General features: G+C 31.0%; 1 protein-coding gene across 2 annotated transcripts; it reads left to right on the top strand.

The window, feature by feature from the left end:
- The first annotated feature begins 755 nt into the window (after window positions 1–755).
- Window positions 756–22,309, top strand: LOC111705969 (murinoglobulin-1). 2 transcript variants are annotated; one of them, XM_023478692.1, is made up of 22 exons: window positions 756–855; window positions 1,490–1,557; window positions 2,998–3,083; window positions 4,598–4,706; window positions 6,075–6,142; window positions 7,300–7,395; window positions 7,916–8,009; window positions 8,646–8,777; window positions 9,724–9,853; window positions 11,832–12,070; window positions 12,996–13,119; window positions 13,636–13,756; window positions 14,174–14,280; window positions 15,208–15,346; window positions 16,231–16,287; window positions 18,456–18,510; window positions 19,338–19,436; window positions 19,625–19,683; window positions 20,506–20,580; window positions 20,900–20,945; window positions 21,480–21,532; window positions 22,198–22,309. In XM_023478692.1, the coding sequence occupies exons 1-22, from the start codon at window positions 840–842 to the stop codon at window positions 22,292–22,294; spliced, it is 2,070 nt and encodes a 689-aa protein (XP_023334460.1). In that variant the 5' UTR covers window positions 756–839; the 3' UTR covers window positions 22,295–22,309. The 2 variants fall into 2 exon arrangements, with proteins under 2 accessions (XP_023334460.1, XP_023334459.1); XM_023478691.1 differs by having other exon boundaries at window positions 1,490–1,575.
- The last annotated feature ends 58 nt before the right edge of the window (window positions 22,310–22,367 follow it).

Below are 22,367 nucleotides of genomic sequence, written 5' to 3'. Positions count from 1 at the left end.
CAAAGACAAGGTTTTGGGTTTGTAAATAATGTGTCACAAGTTTAGAAAATGTTATCAGTTTGACCAACAAGAAATCAACTTAGTATAATATATCAGTTTAAAATCAGAAAGAACAGGGTATGAATTATGAGACAAGATTACTTGGAAGAAAAAAAAACAAAATATATCTATGAACATCTCTGTCTATGAAATGTCCTACCTATGAAGTATCCTATCTATGCAATGTTCTGTCTACGAAATGTCTTTTAAGTTCTATGAAATGTCCTATCTACTAAGTATCCTGTCCATGCAATGTTCTGTCTACGAAATGTCTTCTAAGTTCTATGAAATGTCCTATCAAATCAATTGTCCCATCTATGAAATGTCCTATCTATGAAATGCCATGTCTATTAAATGTCATTTCTATGAAATTTCCTGTCTATAAAATGTCTTGTCTATGAAATGCCTTGTCTTTGAAATGTTTTTATCAAATCAAATGTCCTATCTATGAAATGTCCTGTCTATGAAATGCTCTGTCTATGAAATGTCCTATCAAATCAAATGCCCTATCTATGAAATGTCCTATCAAATAAAATGTCCTATCAAATAAAATGTCCTATCAAATAAAATTTCCTGTCTATGAAATGTCCTATCTACGAAATGTCCTATCTACGAAATGTCCTATCTATAAAATGACCCAACACCAAAATTGATTTGGGTGTACATAAAACAAAATTCAAATTTCGAATTAAAAAATTATCCCTTTCATTTTTCGCACACACTTCCTCGCATGATTTTTTTCATATCACATTTGAGATTTTAAATTGCACTTTTTAGGGATAAGATTTGCGGCTCAACCAATGGAAATGTCTGCAGGTTTTATTTAACCAATTTTAACTAGTGATATTCGTCGTATTCAGTTGGGAATATTTAACCTAATCAAGGATTTCTTCGTAGTTGTGGAAAATTGATGCCTTATTTTCAAAATTGTTAATAATTCATATGGTCTTTCATTTCTTTAATGTAGTTCAGCTTCAATTACATGCTTTTTGGACACTTTTAGTTTTGTTCACTTATGTACATCTGCAAAGTTTCTTAGTTAATTTAAGATTAAAATTTAAATATTTGTAGCCTATAGATTTAGAAACAACTGGTGGTGGTTAACTTATTATAATACTATAGCATCTGGGCGCAACTAGGAAATGATGGATAGGGGGTATATCTCCCCTAATCAATTGGTTTTTTATGTTTTCATGTAAAATAAATGAAAGAAAAATAAAATGAAACCCTCCCCTCTCCCTTGTTGCGCCAAAAAACTGCATAAAGAAATTATAAAAAAATTGGTGACGGTGATGTTTAGCAGGCTTAAATAAGACCGCCTTCATATTTGAGATTCTTTCAATTTTTGATAACTTTTATTTTATTTTTTTTATAACTAAATTTTGAATGTCCGCGAAGATTAAAAACAGTTTTTTTTATTTCCTGTCAAAATTGACAAGAGTTAACTTAGACTTCTCAGCTAATGACGGATTGGCGATGAGAGTTGGAGGAGCGCAGCCTGATGCACCAATACAACCTGATGCACCAATACAACCTGTAAGTGTTAATGGGACTGTCAGCGTAATTTCAAGTGATCCTTCGTGCAAAGATGGCAATATCAGATTTACAACGGAACCCTTGAATCCTTAATCTGATCATAAATGTGGGAGATACTGTTTTTTCTAACTTGACTTGACTTGTGTAGAAATGAAAATAATCATTTCCAAGAAACAAAAATAGTTTTATCTAATTAAAGCTTTAAAGTTTAAAATCCAAAGAATTGTTCACGTATTTGAAAAACACTTCTTACAGAAAATTGAACATTCTGGCCCAAAGTGACAGCTTATTGTATATTTTCAAAAAAGTACAAATCAATTTTTAGTTATAATAACTACCGTAACCTAGAACTTGACTTTTCCATCATTGAAATTAAGTGAGACAAAATAAAATATTTTGTTTCTTCAATGCAAAATTTATACCCCAGCTGTGGGTCAACAAATATTTTGAAAAGTTCTCAAAAATATTAGACTTAAAGGGAGTGACCGGCTGTGTAAGGTAGTTGAACTGAGTGTGCAGTGTTGTGGAAAACTTCTTTCGGATTCATTTGAGACATACTAAACTTTTTAAAGATCTGTAAATCCTGAGTTTGAGCGCAAATTCGACGTTCAAAACTCCTACTTTGGGGGTGGATACGTTTTCAGAATTAGTTTTTTTTTTTAATTATTAAATAACGACGACATGAAATGTAAAAAGTTCTTAAATAAACTACTGTATCGGAACAGGTTGAAAAATAAAAAATTAACTTTTATAATTAAATAAATATAATATATTTTTTTAAATTTATTTTTAGTCATGAAAATGGTTCCTCATTTTCCCTGTGGTTTTTGCAGATTTTCTAGAATTATTATTGAAAAGACGACATTTGAAGAATTTGAAGAAATCTACGAATAAATTCAAAGAAAATTAGAAATTCAATATAATGATAAAAACGAAATAATTGATTATTGACAAATTTCTTTTGAGAAATATGTTTTCAACCATCTAATTAGATTACTGTGTGATTTTTACTTTATTTTTCGTCGTCGTTATTTAGTAATTTTAAAAAAACCGATTCTGAAAACATATCCATCCCCAAAGAAAGAGTTTTAAACGTCGAATTTGCGCTCAAGCACGGGATTTACAGATCTTTAAAAAGTTTAATATGTCTCAAATGAATCCTAATGAAGTTTTACACAACACTGCATACTCAGTTCAACTACCTTACATAGCCGGTCACTCCCTTTAAGTAGCATATACATGCCCGAGTTACAATGGTACATTTTTAAACATGGATTTCTCATCTTCTCTTCATCATATAAAGCTGATAAGGGTACCGTTGTGAATCTGAAATACAGGGTCACTGAAGTACGTTCTTCAGTACCTTTTTTTCCCTTCAATTATTCCCTTTAGATCTGTTTATTTACAAATATGTTGTTTAAGGTTGTTGCTCCAGTTAGAACAGAGTTCCCTGAAACTTGGTTGTTTAGCCTCGAAGAGGTTAATCTGGAGGATGGATCTCTTAACAAGTAGGAGGACGTTGTTGTTGTTGATGTTCTTCATGTTTTAGTTCTTTATACTGTTTTTTTTTCATTCGGTTCTTAACATTGGTCTTGTTGTTGATGTTCTTCATATTGTTTCTTTGTACTGGTTTTCATTTAGTTCTTAACATTGTTGTTGTTTTTATGTTCTTCATATTGTTGCTTTGTACTGGTTTTTATAACGTTCTTAACATCGTTGTTGTTAATGTTATTCTTCATATTGATTCTCTTTTTACTCATTTTCAAACGGTTCTTAACATTGTTGTTGTTTTTGATAATGATAACAATGTTGTTAATGATGATGATAATGTAATTGATAATTGTAGATAATTGATTGCTCCTGACACCCTGACCTCCTGTAGTGTTGATGATGATATAATGTATATGATGATGATGTTCTAATTGATAATTGTAGATAATTGATTTCTCCCGACACTAACCTCTGCAGTCTTGATGATGATAACAATGTTCATGATGATGATGATGATGATGATGATGATGATGATGATAAAAATGTTATTCATGATAATAACAATGTTTTTAATTATAATGTTGATAATGATCCTTATATTGATGATGATGATAATAATAATGATAATGATGATAATAATATTAATGTTGATGATGATGATAATGTAATTGATAATTATAGAGAATCGATTTCAACTGACACCCTAACCTCCTGTAGTGTTGATGATGATACTAAAATAGATAATGAGAGTTGATTGCTTTTGTAGTGTTAATGATGATACTATTGTTGATGATTAGAGTTGATTGCTCCTGTAGTGTTAATGATGATACTAATATTGATGATGAGAGTTGATTGCTCCTGGAGTGTTGATGATGATTCTAATATTGATGATTAGAGTTGATTGCTCCTGGAGTGTTGATGATGATTCTAATATTGATGATTAGAGTTGATTGCTCCTGTAGTGTTGATGATGATACTAATATTGATGATGAGAGTTGATTGCTCTTGTAGTGTTGATGATGATACTAATATTGATGATGAGAGTTGATTTCTCCTGGAGTGTTGATGATGGTACTAATATTGAAGATGAGAGTTGATTGCTCCTGAGTGTTGATGATGATACTAAAATTGATGATTAGAATTGATTGCTCCTGTAGTGTTGATGATGATACTAATATTGATAATTAGAGTTGATTGCTCCTATGGTGTTGATGATGATACTAATATTGATGATTAGAGTTGATTGCTCCTGTAGTGTTGATGATGATACTAATATTGATGATGAGAGTTGACTGCTCCTGTAGTGTTGATGATGATACTAATATTGATAATGAGAGTTGATTTCTCCTGTAGTGTTGATGATGATACTAATATTGATGATTAGAGTTGATTGCTCCTGTAGTGTTGATGATGATATCAATGTTTTTGATGATAATATTAATGATAATGTTGATGATGACGATAATGTTAATGATAATATTGAAAATGATAAAAATTTGCATGATGATAATAACCTAATTAATAATTGTAGAGAGTTGATTGCTCCTGACACCCTGACCTCCTGGAGTGTTGATGCTCTCTGTATTAATCCTTCTTCAGGGCTTGGAGTTTCAAACACCAAAACCATTCTTGTTTCACAGGTAATTTAATTCAACTTTTTAAGCCTCTTCTAGGTCCCTTAACACTCTGCAGCAAGGGTCCCTTTAGAGTCATTTTGTTTTCCCTTAACCCTATCACGATTGGGGGCCTTTTTTTTACCTCCTTTTTGTTTGTTTTTCTGAATAACTTAAAAACGGCTGACATTAGAACGCTAAAAAATCTTCACTTTTTCACCATCATAGTAGTGAACAAATTTTACCAAAACAAATTTTTTTGTGATGTACTGGGTAGGGTGGAAGACAGTTAAACGGCGGGTCGGTGTATCAAAAAAAATCAGTAATTAAGCTACAGGGCTAAAATTAATATCGTTGAAAAGCCCTTGCAAAAAGGATGTAATAATATATTTCACATGTAAACATTTGTCAAGAGTAAAAATAATTATTTTTGAACATTTTTCCGAAGTACTTTATTAACTTTTTTTAAATCCTCCCTTGAAAAGATGTAATAGGAACATGTATCATACTCTCCTATCTTAACTCTGAGCGCTAAATCATAGGGGGGGGAAAACGTCCCCCCCCTCCCCACGATCTATATCAGACTAAAATAGCCCAATCGGGATAGGGTTAAGATTTCCATCGAAAATCCTTCAGAGCCTTGCTAGTTGTTACACTCCGGCAAGGGTACCTTTTAAGTCTCTTTTTATGTTCTTCAAAGTGCTCATAATTTTACCTTTACAACCTAATAAGAGTTCCTTCACACTACATTAGAGACCCTTTTGAGTCCTTTCTTAGTCCCGTGGGAATTACTTTTTAGTCCTAATGAAGTCCCTGTGCGGTCCCCTTTGAGTTCCTTTGGAATTACATGAAGGTTTCCCTTTAAAGTCAAATCCATTTGTAGCAGCCACTTTGTAGCCCATTTGTAGCCTCCTCGCATCCACTTTGTAGCCCATTTGTTGCCTACTCGCAGCCCATTTGTAGTCTTCTCGCAGCCGCTTTGTAGCCCATTTATAGCCTCCTCGCAGCCACTTTGTATCCCATTTGTAGTCTCCTTGCAGTCACTTTGTTGCCAATTTGTAGCCTCCTCGCAGCCACTTTGCAGCCCAATTGTAGTCTCCTCGCAGCCACTTTGTATTGTTTTTATAGTACCTTTGTCTGAATTCCCTTCAGTTCTCAAACAGTTGCCTTCAGAGTGACTTAGAAGTCCCTTTAAAATGCTTTAAGTAGTCCTTTCTTAGTCCTACTCCAATCAAGTTTCTTCGGAGTCCATTCGGACTATTTTTGGAATCTCTCTTTGGATCGGTCCTCTTAGAATCTCGGATTCTAACGCGTTTTCAATTTGAATGCTTATGTTCATTTTCGAAACCAGTTCTTAAAAATACAAACGAAAATAAAAAATAAACTTTTTTTCAGGATTTCTTCGCCGACCTTCGTTTTCCCTTTGCTGTGAAACGGGGCGAAGTATTCCCTCTTAACATCAGGAATATATTCAACCAAACTACTTAAGGACTATTGACATGTTTCTAACTAATTAAGGAACTGTAATCGTAATTTTACGTGACCCTTTAAGCAAAGACCATGGCCGATTTTTCCCACACCCTCGAAAGCTTTGTTTAATCAAGGATGAATTAGATATCAATAATTTTGAAAAATAATTATTTTCAATTGTGGTTTCTGTGGTAAAGTGACTTAAACATTTCTATACTGTTGGAAGACAGATCTGAATTGTCTAAATTAAACATTTTTAAACCATGAAAATCCAAATTAATGATTATATAAAGGTTTCAAGAATTGTCAATTTTGCATGGAGGGTCACTTGATATTAGTCATACTGTTCCTTTAACATTTAAGTTTTAAATCCCTTAATCTAGTCAACCTGATATTTCCATGACTTTTGATTTATTAATCTATGAATTCTGTTAGTATAAATCAAAGTTTGATAAATCAGAGGTTTTCACTTTCCTGTTGTAAGAATATATGGATTAGAAATCTAAGTTTGAGAGGAGTGACCATAGATTAAACAAAATAACAGATATAACACTAGATGTCGTCTTTTGTAGATTTAGTGGTTTTTCGTTCACAATAACCCTGAGGCAGAATCCCAAAGGAGTTACGCACATGCTCTCTCTTTTTCTTGTCATTCATAAAAGCATGCGCGTAACTTCTTTGGGCTTCTGCCTCAGGGTTATAGTAAACGAAAACCCCTAAATCTTAAACAGACGACGTAAAAAGTGAATAAAACGGTTGACACTTTTGTGTAATCGCAGTTTTTGTTTTTAGCGCTTAAATACGTATCTGCTCCACAGCTTAAAGAGACTGTAAGCGTAATTTCATGTGACTCTACATGCAAAGATAGTAAAGTTAGCAATGATGGCAAGAAATATTGTAGTTTTTCTAGGGATAAAAATGTTTAATGCCTACATGTTTACCTGTAATAGAAATGCGTAAATCCCTACAATAAGAACCCATAATTTAAAATCAATAGTTTTTTTTTAATTATTAACATTAATATCTAATTCATACTTGATCAGAGAAAGCTTTTAAAGGTACCGTTGTGAATCGGGAATTGCCATCCGTGCATGGAGTGTCACTTGCGCTTATAGTCCTTTTACACGTGTTGAATATTAACCTTGTTAAGTGTGTTCAATAACCTAGAGACTGATCTACCCCTGGTTCTAACAATACAGTCGGAAAATGTAAAACCTAGTACAGAACAATTCAAACTTTGTCTTAGGTAAATTAAAACATTGTTATTTTAACAGAAAAATTCTTTGTTATATCTAAAACCAGCTAAAGTGTTAGATTTTTAAACTTGTCCAACACTCGAAAAATGTTGAAATGGTTTATTTGTTTAAAAGACCATTAATCTAATGTTATCCAGGAGAAGAGGAGGAGGGGAGGGGGAGTTACATCTCCCCCATCTAGATAATATTAGATGATATATTATTAATTTCAAAAATAAAGAACCATGAAAACTTAATCACTTTTGAATTTTGCTGATATGGAAGGTCATTCAAAATATAATTGTGACCGTAACTTTATTTTTTTGAAATAGATTACTCTACTTAAACTTAATTTATTTCATTTTATATTTATTAAGTATTTATATCTTTGTAACATAATGTTGTAGACAATTGATATTTTAAACGATGATCTTGCTATTTGAATACAAATTGTCTTCGTACATATATTAATATAAATATATATTCGAATATATGTCAAAAATCTATTTTTTTTAATTCTGATATTTGTAGTGGGCGAAGTAACGAACTGATTTCTGTCCCGACAAAAGCTGACAAAGTTGGAGATATTGATGTTCTTGTGTCTGCTACTATTGAAAACCATGAGGTAAGGTTGTTTATATTCACAGCAAAAAAAATCCCGCATTTTCATGTACATACGTGTTTAGTGGATTTATATGAAATCAAAAGTCATTAAAGTCAAATGTCAAAACTCAAGTTCTTCTAATTCCTTCCCAATAAAAAAACAGGGCAACTGGACTATCGTAGTCCTGTTGGTAAGGAGTTTGAAATTAGCAACTGAACATAATGCTAAAAAAGAGCCCTGAACGTGTCTTAATTAAACGGACTGAATTCAACCAACAGTTTTCTGGTTCTCGGTTCATCAGGACACTCTGTTAAAAATGTTAAATAAATATTGGCGTAACTCAAAATTGTTTTTTTTTTGGTAATGAGTGCTGAAACAAATATTGTGGGAAATATGAAACTAGTCCTTCGAATCCAAATTTTATTTGATGTGGATCCGGCTCTTGGATACGGCTTATAAATAATTCTTTTATCCAAAGCAAAGTTCCAAATTTTTCGTCTTTTTTCCACAAATTTGAATCCACAAAGTTAAGTTACCATTCAATGATACAAATGTTTTGTGGATAATTGGAGTAAAATATTCCCAATTCATATTTTACCCCCTGGATCTAAATCCGTATTATTTCTTTTCTTCGCAGCTTTCAAATTGATTGTTCAGGGTTGCTCCCCTGTAGAGCAAGGAGTTGGATTCTCTGATCGTCTGAAGAAACCCTTGAAGGTGAAACCTGAAGGTATCCCAGTAGAAAAGGTTCAATCCGAGTTCAAGTGCCTGGACAATTCGGTTGATAAGGTAGCTGGTATATTTGTTTTAATTACTTATCCCGCACCGCTAAAAAAATTATTTTTGAGGGTCTTAAAGGGGCTGTAAAGGAAAATTGAAAGGGGGTGTAGGATGAAACCTGAGAATGTCAGGCGTTGAAAGATACATATAAGACATCTATCTGATGTTTCTGTCTCAAGAAATTGATTTAAAACTGTGTCTAATTTATACGAAAATTCATATATATTTGCAATTTGTAGTATAAAACAGATCATATTCCACAAATACGAAACCAATCTGAAAACGACGATATCCCACAGAAACCTGAGAATCTCAGGTTTGCTCCTGTTATAAACATTTAATTTTTGTTTTGCATTTTCAAAAGATATAATTGATAATATTATTGCATATAGTCCGTATAGTCTGTATTACGACACCATAGCTTCAGCCAATGGCAATACAGTATACTGGTCACGTGATTTTTGTCTGTATCTATTGACCAGTATACTGCACTCTCATTGGCGGAAGTTCTTGTGACGTAATACAGACTTTTAAATAATGATATCAATTATATCTATTAGAAATGCAAAATAGAAAAATATAATGGGAGCAAACCTGAGATTCTCAGGTTTCTGTGGGATATAATCGTTTTCAGATTGTTTGCGTATTTGCTGAATATAATCTGCTTAAACCTTTTTTATACAAAATTTAACATACATATGATTTTCCTATAATTTTGACACAGTTTTATATCAATTTCTCGAGACAAGAACATCAGATAGATGTCTTATATGTATCAATTTCAACGTCTGAGATTCTCAGGTTTTATCCTATACCCCCATTCATTTTTCCTTTAAAGTCCCTTTAATCAGAAAAATGAAAAAATTTATTTTGTGTACAACATATCATAAAGGTGGAGGGGGTAATTTCTGTCCTTGCTATAATTAAGATCCAAACAATATCTATCTTGGATAAGGTTATTATGAGCCGGCTGGAGGTTCCTGAGACAAAAGTAGAGGGATCAGACCGGGCTTGGATTCATGTATCAGGAGATATTCTAGCTCCAGCTCTTCAAAATATTGGAAATCTAGTAAACATGCCAACAGGTAGAGAACAGACACCATTATAAGATGGAACAGGTAGAGAACAGACACCATTATAAGGTGGAACAGGTAGATAAAAGACACCATGATAAGGTGGAACAGGTAGAGAAAAGACACCATGATAATGTGGAACAGGTAGAGAATTTATGATTGACACCGAATGTTTTTTTTGCTCCTTTATTTACTTTTCATGTACTGAAGACTTTATTAACTTTTTATTTATTGAAGACTTTATTTTCTTTACATTTACTGAAGACGTTATTTACTTCATTTACTGAAGACTTTATTTACTTTTCATTTTCATGAAATTTTTTGTTTACTCAATTTTTTTCTCTTTTTTTCACGGGCAACGCCGGGCCCTTCAGCTTGTATTCTTTATAATAAAACTCTTGGCTAATATATATATATATGTATATATTTTTATAGGTTTTCTTAAAATAAGTCTAGAACATGTTATGTTGTTTTATTAAGATTGTTTATTGGTGGACACTGTGTTTCATGTTGGACATTCTATATATTTATATGTATATAAAGCTGGCTAAACGGCTGGACCGAATGTGCTAAATATTTCTAAAATTACACGGGCAACACCGGGCACTTCAGTTAGTAATTATTCAAATCAATAATCAAAATAAAAAATAAATAAATAATAAATAAATATCTTATTGGAAATTAATTTTTATGATTATACAAAAGAAAATCTCTGGTTATGGCAGGTCTGGCTGGTCTTGCATTAATGTCAAACCTAATTGGTTCGTTGTATAATATACTATATTATATATTTTTTATACACGAATAAAATTACATTGAAATATATCTAGATAATGACACAAACAAAAAAGGGCAAATAGTTACTATTTTTATTTATTTTTAAGCTAACTTATGAAAAATTCACCCTCCATGGTTTTGCCCTGAGATCGTTGATGAGACGGGGAAAGTGTGATGCATGTTAATTAATAGTCCAACTTTTTATATTTTTATATAATTTTTCTGCTAACTTGAATATATTTAGGAGGTAAAAAAAGGGTAAAAAAAATAAAGAAATCGAATCTTTTTACTAACGTACTCATGTGATTTAATATTCGGTGATGGTGATGGACCAAACCTCTGAAGAGTAAAAAAGTAGATGTTAGTTCCATATTTATTGAAAATATATTTCGGTCTGGGTTGACCCGCGTCAGTTCTAACGATATAATAAGGATAAAAAAAAAAATCACAAGAAGATAAACAAACAAAAAAGATTATTTAAAATAAAAATTTGGGCTGTCAAATGGACATAAGGGAAACGAACTCAGATTATGAGATGGAAAAAAGATAATTTGCTGTTTTAAGACAATTATTATTCCTTGAGATTGTTTCTTCACAAAGATTAAAAACAAACTGTGTAGATGTGTGTGTATAGAGTGGGAGTGGGGGTCGATCTAATTAACGAACTTTTGCGTAAGTCGGGTTAAGGGGGAGGGGGGGGGACGGCTTGTTTAAGGAGGAGTATTTGAACCTTTTAAAGAATTGGACATATAAACTCTTTTTTTTAAATCATGTGAGACAATATTCATTTTTCAAATGCTTTATGTTAAGGATATGGTTTTAATTAAAGGGCCTGTAAGCATAATTTCAAGTAACGCTCCATGCAATGATGACAATGCCCGATTTAGAACAGTAACCTTTAACCTTTTATTGTTAATCGAGGACAAAAATCTCCAATTGTTTCCATTTCTTAAATATTGCACGGAGTCCTGCAAAGTCGGAGTGTACACTCTCGTAGTGTGAACTCAACTGTGAGCTTAACTTTTACTCTTGAAAAATATTGAAATATTTTACCTCCAACGAGGTTTTCAAACATCCAGAAGTAAATATTTATTTTCTGTGACTTTAAGAAAGTAAATATCATTAATGGCATTGTGCAAATGGAGGGTCACTTGAAAGTACGCCTGCAGTCCCTTTAAAAGCCCACATTTTGAAGAAAAAACGTTTGTTTCAGGTTGCGGTGAACAGAACATGGTTGGTTTGGTACCCAACATATACCTGCTTCAGTACCTTGCTAACAGCCCACAGTCTGACCCCAAGCTAGAGGCTAGAGCTGTGACCTATATGGAGAGCGGATATAACAAGCAGCTGAAGTACAGGCACTCTACCGGAGCCTATAGTATCTGGGGAGGGAATAATGAAAAAGCTGGGTCAACATGGTTGACCGCCTTTGTTGTTAAAGCGTTCTCCCAGGTATACTGTTTGGTATTTTGGCTTTTTTTAATGCATTGGAGCTTGAAACTCTTGTATTGTGGATAATAATATCAATGCTTGAAGCTTTTGTTAATCTGCAGATCAATTTAATCTTTAATCTTTACCTCTTGAATTAAAAGTGTCCCCTGTGGATATCAAGATTATGCAATCCAACACAATTCCAACACAAAAAATCCCAATTGTTGTTTTAACGAAATAAATAGTTGGGAATTGCTTTTTTTTGTAAATTTTATGGTTTTGTCACTTATCCTTTTGAGTAGTGGAGCATGATTCAGGTGGGGACGTTTTTTTACAATTTGAATGGAAAGACTACTATTGTTTTCACCATTTTAGGATTCTAACAAAATAGAAATTGAACCTCTCGGAAACATTTTTAAATCACGAACAATTGATACAAGACTTAGAGAAGAATGGATAATGGATTTATAAAACTTTGTTATTCTTCCTTGACAATCTGCTCAAAATTTTTAAAACATGTATGATTGTTTTAATTTTATTTCAATAATTTTTTTGTCTAACACATCTCTTACTGTTCTGTAAGCAAGATAGGTATTGTGGGTATGTCAATCATAGGCTTAATGCTTTACACACGGATATACGCAACAATATTCAGTGCTATGGAAAATATCAACAAATTATCTTTGCTCTCAAATACCAAATCTAAAGATGTTAAAGTGAAAAAGATTTAAACATTTTTTTATTTCAGAATGGTTCATTAAGTTTAATCGAAGAAAGAAGAAAATATTTTGAGAATTCTAATTTTTTTATACCTGTAATCTTTAAGAAATGGATCCTATGCTCTGCATTAGCCTTGTGTCATTCAACATTCATTTTCGTCATTAGGGGGGGGGGGGAAGACCTAGATTGAATGCTGATTGATTTATTATTTAATTATTATATTTAGGCGTCTGAATTTATATCAATTGATGAACCTGGACTATTGCACTCTGTCAACTGGTTACTGGATTCTCAGTTGGAGAATGGTTGCTTTGAGAAGAGAGGATATGTCTACTCATCTTCTCTTCAAGGTAATCAAAACTGAAAACTGTAGAATTGGATACTTTTGATCTCCTTCCCGATCACTTAATCTCAATATCCAATGCTGTCACTTTTGATTTACTTCTTAATTCTCTCTTTTTCTCTCTCTCTCTCACTGCCAGTTTCCGACAAATTACAGTTCACTCATTTTATGCGCTCAAAATTTAAAATTTCCTGGCTTCTCTGATTGTCTGTTCTGGTTTCTCCAAACCCCAACACAGACCTAAGATTAAATTAATCTTGAAATTAATAAAAAGAGGAGATCAAGCATTGATCTCAATATTCACAATTCTAAAGTTTTCAACTCTAAAGTCAAAACATTTGTGTTGCGCTAATCTGTACTGCGCTTGATATCCATCTTCAAGGGAACCTCCCTACAGCAAAGATAGTAATGTCTGATTCACAACCGTTCCCTTTAAACCTATATTTGATCAGTTTCTCTAGGTTTAATTGTGTTTTAATTCTGATAACTCCAATCCCTTTAATCACATTTTTTTAACATGTAGGAGGAAACTCGGATAGCAGTTTGTCAGCGTTTGTTGTGTCAGCACTGATCGAATTTGCTGCTAAGTTTAAGTTTGAGAATGCTGACAAACTTTCCAACGCTGTTAAATGTGTTGTTGACAGGTAAAATTAAGAATTTTATCCTGTTATATTGAAAACCAGAAACCTCTGAAATTAGAAGACGAATTTTATAATCAAGTTATAACTTTTAAAAGTCCAATGGATCATGATACACAGCAATTGTGCAGTGAAAACAGACACATTTAACTAAATAAGTGATTTTATAGGTGTCTAGTAAAACTTATTGCTTTGTAACAACATCGAATACTCTTTATTGCTATAATTTCATCATTACATTGTTTTTTTGGTTATGACTGTGGTTGTAATTTATGAACAGTAGTTGAACTAGAAACAGCTAGTTAGAAAACTTCTTCACTGATTCAGGCGGTCTTAGCTGTATAGAAATGTAGTTGAACCCCCCAGAGATGGTTCAATCACCTCTGCCTAATTTTTTTTTTAAATATTTTTGTTTTTCTTAAGGAGAAATGATTCTGATTTATATTCCTTGTCTTTGGCAACCTATGCTGGAAACCTAATGAAGTATAAGCTGAACTGTCCCTCCTCTCTACTGGCTATAAATGGACTAGGTAAGGAACAATAGTTTCACACTGTATTTCCACCAGACAAAACTTCCTTCTAAATATTTCTAATTTGATGGGGCAATTTAACTTCCCTCGGGATGATTTTTTTCTTTTTAAGAATGTTCCGCCTATTTTGCATACAGTACATGATATACTCATGAAGTACGGTGGTTAAAATTCTTAAAAAAGGAAGGAACGATTCTGTTATGAAGTAGATGGGTCACGTACTGTAAAATCACCATCCTTCCTTAGAACGTAACTTGTCCTTCCTTATTGAAGAATGTTAACCACCGTACTTCACGTAGTGTGAACTGCATGTGAACATGCACGCTGAAGTGCTTTGTACAAAAGCAGCAAATTGTTAAAAAAGTCTTTTTTTTTACCTTTTCTTCTTCTGTAGCTTAACCCACTGATGGATGGAAATCAGGGATATTTAATTTTATTGCAAATTTTCTTTGGCATTTTGCCTTTTGGATTTTGATAAAATTCCAACTATTGCACCCTTAGTTGATTCCAAATAAACCTTACTGCAGAATGAAGAAATATTTTTTCTATATAAGAATAGGGGGGTTGAATATGGTAGTTCAATATACTTGTAACAAATGCCTTACTCTAATAAGTTCTCTTAAGTCTGTACCAATCCAGGTTTAACCTCAATGTGTATAGTACAGTTACAACTCGCTCTAGAACCCGATGTTCTTCAATAATACTCCAGTCTGTACCAATCCAGATACTACGCTATAGTATGCTTTGATCTAGTATATGTAGCTTGTGTACAGCTGAACATCAGTTTAACTGATATAGATATCAGATATTATATAGCAACTGTAGAATTACATTGTTAAGTACAATTTTTAGAATGATTTCATACATACTTACACAACTGTCATCATTTAAGTTTGTGAACCTGATCTGATTAAAAGTTATGTTTAGTAATGAATGAAGAACTGTCAGAAGAAATCTCCAACATGACAGAGTTTCTTGTATCTCAAGCTAACAGAACCCAACCTGGAGCCGTGTTCTGGGATCAGAGATCTGAGGAACAACAGAACTCTTGGTACTACTACTCAAGGTATAACTATTAACAGAACTCTTGGTACTACTACTCAAGGTATAACTATAACAGAACTCTTGGTACTACTACTCAAGGTATAACTATAACAGAACTCTTGGTACTAATACTCAAGGTATAACTATTAACAGAACTCTTGGTACTACTACTCAAGGTATAACTATAACAGAACTCTTGGTACTACTACTCAAGGTATAACTATTAACAGAACTCTTGGTACTATTACTCAAGGTATAACTATTAACAGAACTCTTGGTACTAATACTCAAGGTATAACTATTAACAAAACTCTTGGTACTACTACTCAAAGTAAAACTATTAACAGAACTCTTGGTACTACTACTCAAGGTATAACTATTAACAGAACTCTTGGTACTGCTACTCAAGGTATAACTATTAACATAACTCTTGGTACTGCTACTCAAGGTATAACTTTTACAGAACTCTTGGTACTACTACTCAAGGTATAACTTTTACAGAACTCTTGGTGTTACATTCTTATCTATTGCAAAAATTTAACCAATCTTTTTATTTTCATTTTGGTTTATAATACATTTAATGTCAGAGTGACTTTTGCCGAAAAAGAAAAGCAAACTTGAATATTTAACCATCTCAGATTCTCAAGGATCTTGAGGGAGGGCTCTTTTTAAAAAGTTCCAAAGCATTTGAACTGCTAGCTCCTTAACCTCACTAGCGACCAGAAAAGAAAATTACTTTCTAATGACTGGCCGTCAGGAGGCACTAGAGGGACTATTTGCTTAAAGGGACTGACTGGCATTTTTTTATATAATACTGAATCCTAACTCTAATACCATTTCTAGCCGGTCACTCCCTTTAATGGTGCCTTTAAAAAAAGGTTTTTTCATTTATATTTTTATTTTCAGATCTACAGCGATTGAGATGACAGCTTATAATGTTATGAGTTTAACACTAAGTGATAGGTACTGTTTCTACTAAACTCGTAGCCTGGTTGATGTAAACATTCTAGAAATAAAAATAAGAAAGAATACAAGTATAAATTGTTTTTATCAATCTGGTTGTTATCTATACAAGAATATATATTTCACTAAACTGTATACATCAGTTTACTTCGACTAAAACTATCCCAAGCAGTGTTTTAGATAGTTTACAAGTCAAAATCAAATGTTTCCAAATCTTCCTCAGCTTATGCATGCAAGATTGCTTACATTCATTAAAAAAAATTGTGAACTCTGACACGAGAAATTGGTAAAAACGAAAAAACTATCGTTTTGAAATTTTAAAGTTCGTTGTTTCGTTAAAGATCGTTAACAACAACCCTTTGTTAACGATCGTTAACGACGACCCTTCGTTAACGATCGTTAACATAATTGTCAATGACTTTTTTTTAACGATCGTTTTTTCAAAAGGGATAGTTTTTAAAATACAATCGTATAAAAACGGTCGCAAATCGTTTTTTTCGTAAACGAAACGATCGTTTTGAAAACGAAACAAAAAAAGATCGTTTAAAGATCGTTTTCTAAAACAATTAACAACACTAACTCTGACACGACAAATTGGTGCAAACGAAAAAATCTCGTTTTGAAATAGCTTTTATTTTTTTTGGTAAAATTTTGCATAATGTTAAAACAGCAAAGGAATTTAGTCTTTGCCACAAACTCTAATTTTCCAATTCCTATTCTTTAAAACCCAACATTGTATAGACCTTAGGTATTTCAAACTCTGAAGTCTTTTATATCAAATTATTCCAGTTTGAAATATCAAAGGTTCTCACCATAGGATAAGAAAATATATTGATTATTTAAAAATCTGTCTTGTTTACTTTGAAATAGAATGTTTATGAATTTAGAAAATGAATAGATGTATATGTTATGAATATATTAATAGTATAGATTAGAAAATGAATAGATGTATATGTTATGAATATATAAATAGTATAGATTAGAAAATGAATAAATGTATTTATTATGAATATAATAATAGTATGAATTAGAAAATGAATAGATGTATATGTTATGAATATAATAATAGTATGAATTAGAAAATGAATAAACGTATATATTATGAATATAATAATAGTATGAATTAGAAAATAAATAAATGTATATATTATGAATATATTAATAGTATGGATTAGAAAATGAATAAATTTATATATTATGAATTTAATAATAGTATGAATTAGAAAATGAATAAATGTATATATTATGAAAATAATAATAGTATGAATTAGAAAATGAATAAACGTATATATATAATGAATATAATAATAGTATGAATTAGAAAATGAAGAAATGTATATATTATGAAAATAATAATAGTATGAATTAGAAAATGAATAAACGTATATATTATGAAAATATTAATAGTATGAATTAGAAAATGAATAAATGTATATATTATGAATATATTAATAGTATGAATTAGAAAATGAATAAATGTATATATTATGAATATATTAATAGTATGAATTAGAAAATGAAGAAATGTATATATTATGAATATATTAATAGTATGGATTAGAAAATGAATAAATGTATATATTATGAATATATTAATAGTATGAATTAGAAAATGAATAAATGTATATATTATGAATATATTAATAGTATGAATTAGAAAATGAAGAAATGTATATATTATGAATATATTAATAGTATGGATTAGAAAATGAATAAATGTATATATTATGAATATATAAATAGTATAGATTAGAAAACGAATAAATGTATATATTATGAATATAATAATAGTATGGATTAGAAAATGAATAAATGTATATATTATGAATATATTAATAGTATGAATTAGAAAATGAATAAATGTATATATTATGAATATAATAATAGTATGAATTAGAAAATGAATAGATGTATATGTTATGAATATATTAATAGTATAGATTAGAAAATGAATAAATGTATAAATTATGAATATAATAATAGTATGGATTGAGAAAATGAATAAATGTATATATTATGAATATATTAATAGTATGGATTAGAAAATTTGAGTTTGTGGTAAAGACTCAATTCCTTAATACAAGAATATATCATATAAAAAAGACGCAAATTAAAAATTTTAAAGTAGTGTTTTCAAAAGGCTTAAAACCAATATCCTTTTCTTATAGGCTGGATGAGGTGGTGGATTCTGTTAAATGGCTTGCTAGACAAAGAAACTCACAGGTTTTTATTATTTTCATGAGTTTTTTAAACACCAATAATGGAATAATATTTACAGATGTAAAATATATCTGTTTTTAATATCTGATATAAAAGTACAAGTACGGATTTCCTTTTGTTATTGAAGGATTTACATTTTTCATGAATTTAACGTTTTGAGGAATAATTGTTTTCTTTTTTATCATCGCCATTTTTCGTCATCTTTGTTGCAGATTTCTTGAATTTAAAAAAAAGAATTGACAGAAGGAACTGAGTTGTTGCCACAAACTCTGATTTTCTAATTCTTAGAACTTTGCTATTTCTTAAACCTTTGATATTTCAAACCATGCCGTCTCTTAGATCAAATAATCAAAGTTTGAAACTCAATTCCTTTTTATACAAAATTTTTAATTTCTAATGTGAGATACCACAAAAAAAAACTTAGGCCTGGTTTGTTTAGTCGTGTTGACGATTTTTGGATACATGGATACATAAAAATAAAGGCGAAATATATACAATTTACATTGATTTTTAATCCTATGTAATTTGCAAAACCTCTATAATAATTTACAACCTATATCCAACCAATAATGTGAAAGATTTTGTCCTTTTTCTAGATTGAAAAATGTTTATTACTAATGATTTTTCTGCAGTAAAAATGCATAAGTCACTTTTGTATAGAAACAGGAATTAAAAATAATCAGTTTTGAAAAGTGTGAACATTGATATCTAGTTCATACATGATTAACTTAATCTTTTAAGGATTCCATTGTGAATCAGACATTGCCATCTTTGCATGGAGAGTGACTTGAAAATTGGCTTTAAAATAAAATCTGTTTCTGTCTATCCAGGGAGGATTTGCTTCAACCCAAGACACAGTAGTAGCTCTGCAAGCTTTGTCCCTTTATGGAAGTAAAATTGGAAAATATCAACAAAATCTGAAAATTAAGGTAAGTCGAAAATTCACATTTCAATATTATTGAATTGTCTTGTGGCCGTGGGGTTGGTAGTTTATTAAATACTTTTCACCAATTTTAAATATTTTTTTCCAAAAATTATTTGTTAACATTTTTTTTAACATTCAATATTAAGCTGGGAGTGGATGATTTCTCAAGAGAATAAATTCCAATATTTCTAGATGAATTCTGAGAATCTTCAGCTAAATTCTGATAATTCTCAAGTTCTGCAGACCGTCAAGTAAGTGTGTATTTTTAGTTTTATTATTGTACAAGCTTGGGACCCCACTGCCCACTGCCCAGGTTACTCCAGCCGTTTACCCATCCTTGGTCGATTTTTACAAGGAAACTAAATTTTCGCTATTAAACTCTTAAAGATCAAGCTTAGAGAATTCCGGTGTTGCTCCCGAGTATCCCAATCAAATTTGAATCAAATTGGTCAAGGAGTTCCTGAGTTATGATCGGACATGTAGAGATTACAACTTTATATATATGATATATCAGTTACGGTAGAGGAAAATTAAGTTATTCTCCATTTGTAGAATGTCATGTCCGATGCACATTGCACAACGACTTTTAGAACGACAAGTTGCGTTCCCCGAAATTTTAATTAATGTTCTATTCAATTTTCAGCAATGAAAATACGGATAATTCTGTCATTGATGATCAGATCATATAAGGATAAAGAGGGGTACCATTATGAATAGTACTTACTAATGCATTTTTTATCCGTGAAATATAGAAATGATGCCTTTGTTTACAAGAATTAAACCTGACTCAACAAAACTATTGAAGATGTAAAAAATTGTATTTACAAATATTTTATCCTTGAAATAAAAATAAGTCGTTCTTCTAAAATAAATGAAAACTCACCTCAATTCGCATTTTATATTCCGAATATTTTTGTAACCTATTTTTTCAAATAAGGAATTCAGCTCGATCAATAAGCAAAGAATTCAATTTTGAAATATTAAATTTTCACACAATTAGGTTTAACAATTAGAACTTTCGTAAGTTAAATTGGGAAAATTTATATATTTTTTATTTTTTTTATTTATTTTAGAATTGGTGAACTTCCGGCGGATGTTGAATTAGATCTGGAAGGAAGTGGATGCATTCTTGTTCAAACTGTTCTAAGGTTAAAATAGTTGACATATTAGGTGCCTGGGGGCACTCTTGATTTACCCTGTTCAGACTGACGTCTCTTTTACCCAAAATAGTTTTTCCTTATTGTCATACAATCATACAAATCTATAACATTTGGTACCTTTTAAAACAAACCTTGGGCTCTACTTTAATAATCTGCAAAAAAATCCAAATTTGCAAAGTTTAAGCTGGAATAGGGTTAAGTTCTAGCCTTTCTTTTAATTTGAAGTATTTTCTCTTTCGGTTCATCAAGTTCATCAAATAAATGATTTTTATCAAAAAGTAGAAATTGTTGAAAAATTATTTTTTAGGTACAACATTCCTCAAGCCCAAGAAGCGCCTTCCTTTTCTCTCAAGGTTTTTTACTTTGTTAGACTATTATTAATAATCATAATTTAGGTTTTTTGTCAGTGATATTCTAAATAACTCGGAATACAAAAATTGATTGATGACTTCAAAGTCTTCTTTGAGCTTAGAATTTTAATTGCGGCATTCATTATAGGCAAACTGATTTTAGCATTTTTTTAATGAAAAAGTTATCACAAAATTGCCCTAATCCTGAAATTTCCAAAATATGTTTTTTTTTGGTTTCAATTTCAATTTTTTGCATGAAACCCTGAAAATGTCTCATTCTAAACAAAATAAATCGTATCTCCGGCAAACATTAAAGCACAAAAATGGCAGACCACATTTTGGAAATAGTAAAACCAGGGCCTTTCTGTTATTATTGTTAAAGTATAAATATTGCTAAAATCAGGTTACAATGCGCAAACTATTTCTAGATCAAATCCGATTTTGAAATCATCAATTAGTTTCCATTATCTCGGGTTATTTAGAATATACCTGTAAATCAAAAACAAAAATAAATAATTATTTAAATTAAATCTTCAGGTTACAAATGCAGACAACAAGCTGTCGATTTGCACTGCCTACATTGGGCAAAGGAATTCATCTAATTTATAAATTCAATATTTCAAACGTCAGCAGATTTAAAACTGGGAATCTAGTTAAAATTTTCAACCTTTCCTTCAATATATATATATATATATTTTTTTGCAAAAATACAATCTTCTCAATGCGAAATGGAAAATTTTCAATTTTTATCGAACAAAAATTGAACGAAATTTCGCGTAAATGAAGCCAAAAATACATCGAAATTCGCGAAAATTTTGAACAAAAATGAACATTCGTTCATTTTCGCGAATTTCGTTATGAAAATTTCGATGGAAACCTTAATTGAGTCTTTGCCAATAACTCTGATATTCTTATCCTTATATTTTTGCAATTCAATGTACGATACCTATAATGGATGTTAACGTTTTCATTTTTTTTTAACAATCGTTTCGTTATGAAAACGACGATGAAAAATCGAAAACGATCGTTTAATGATCGTTTTCATAAACGATTAACAACCTTAACTATACCTTGGATATTTTAATCTATGAATTCTGCTAGATTTAGTAATTTTATTTGAAAGATCAAATATATACAGTATACACCATCTGCTTGCAAAAATATAGGGATTAGAAAATTTGATTTTGTTTATAATAGTACTCTAATTGGTAAGAACATATTTTATTCTGTCTTCTGATTGGTTGAATGCTTCAAGGGAAAGCACAGACATGGTTGTACTTGAAGTTGAAATGTTAACCGGATATAAGGCTGTTAATCCAGATATTTTACTTAATGAGGTAACAAACAGATAAAAAAGGTAAAATTAACAATTACAGAAAACAACGATATCTTGTTTTTAGTCACATAGACTAACTTATTGGTTTG

This window comes from Eurytemora carolleeae, unplaced genomic scaffold, assembly GCF_000591075.1.
Source record: "Eurytemora carolleeae unplaced genomic scaffold, Eaff_2.0 scaffold541, whole genome shotgun sequence".
Classification (NCBI taxonomy): Eukaryota; Metazoa; Arthropoda; class Copepoda; order Calanoida; family Temoridae; genus Eurytemora; species Eurytemora carolleeae.
Note: the sequence above shows the minus strand (reverse complement) of the source record. Positions and strands in the feature narration are given on the sequence as shown.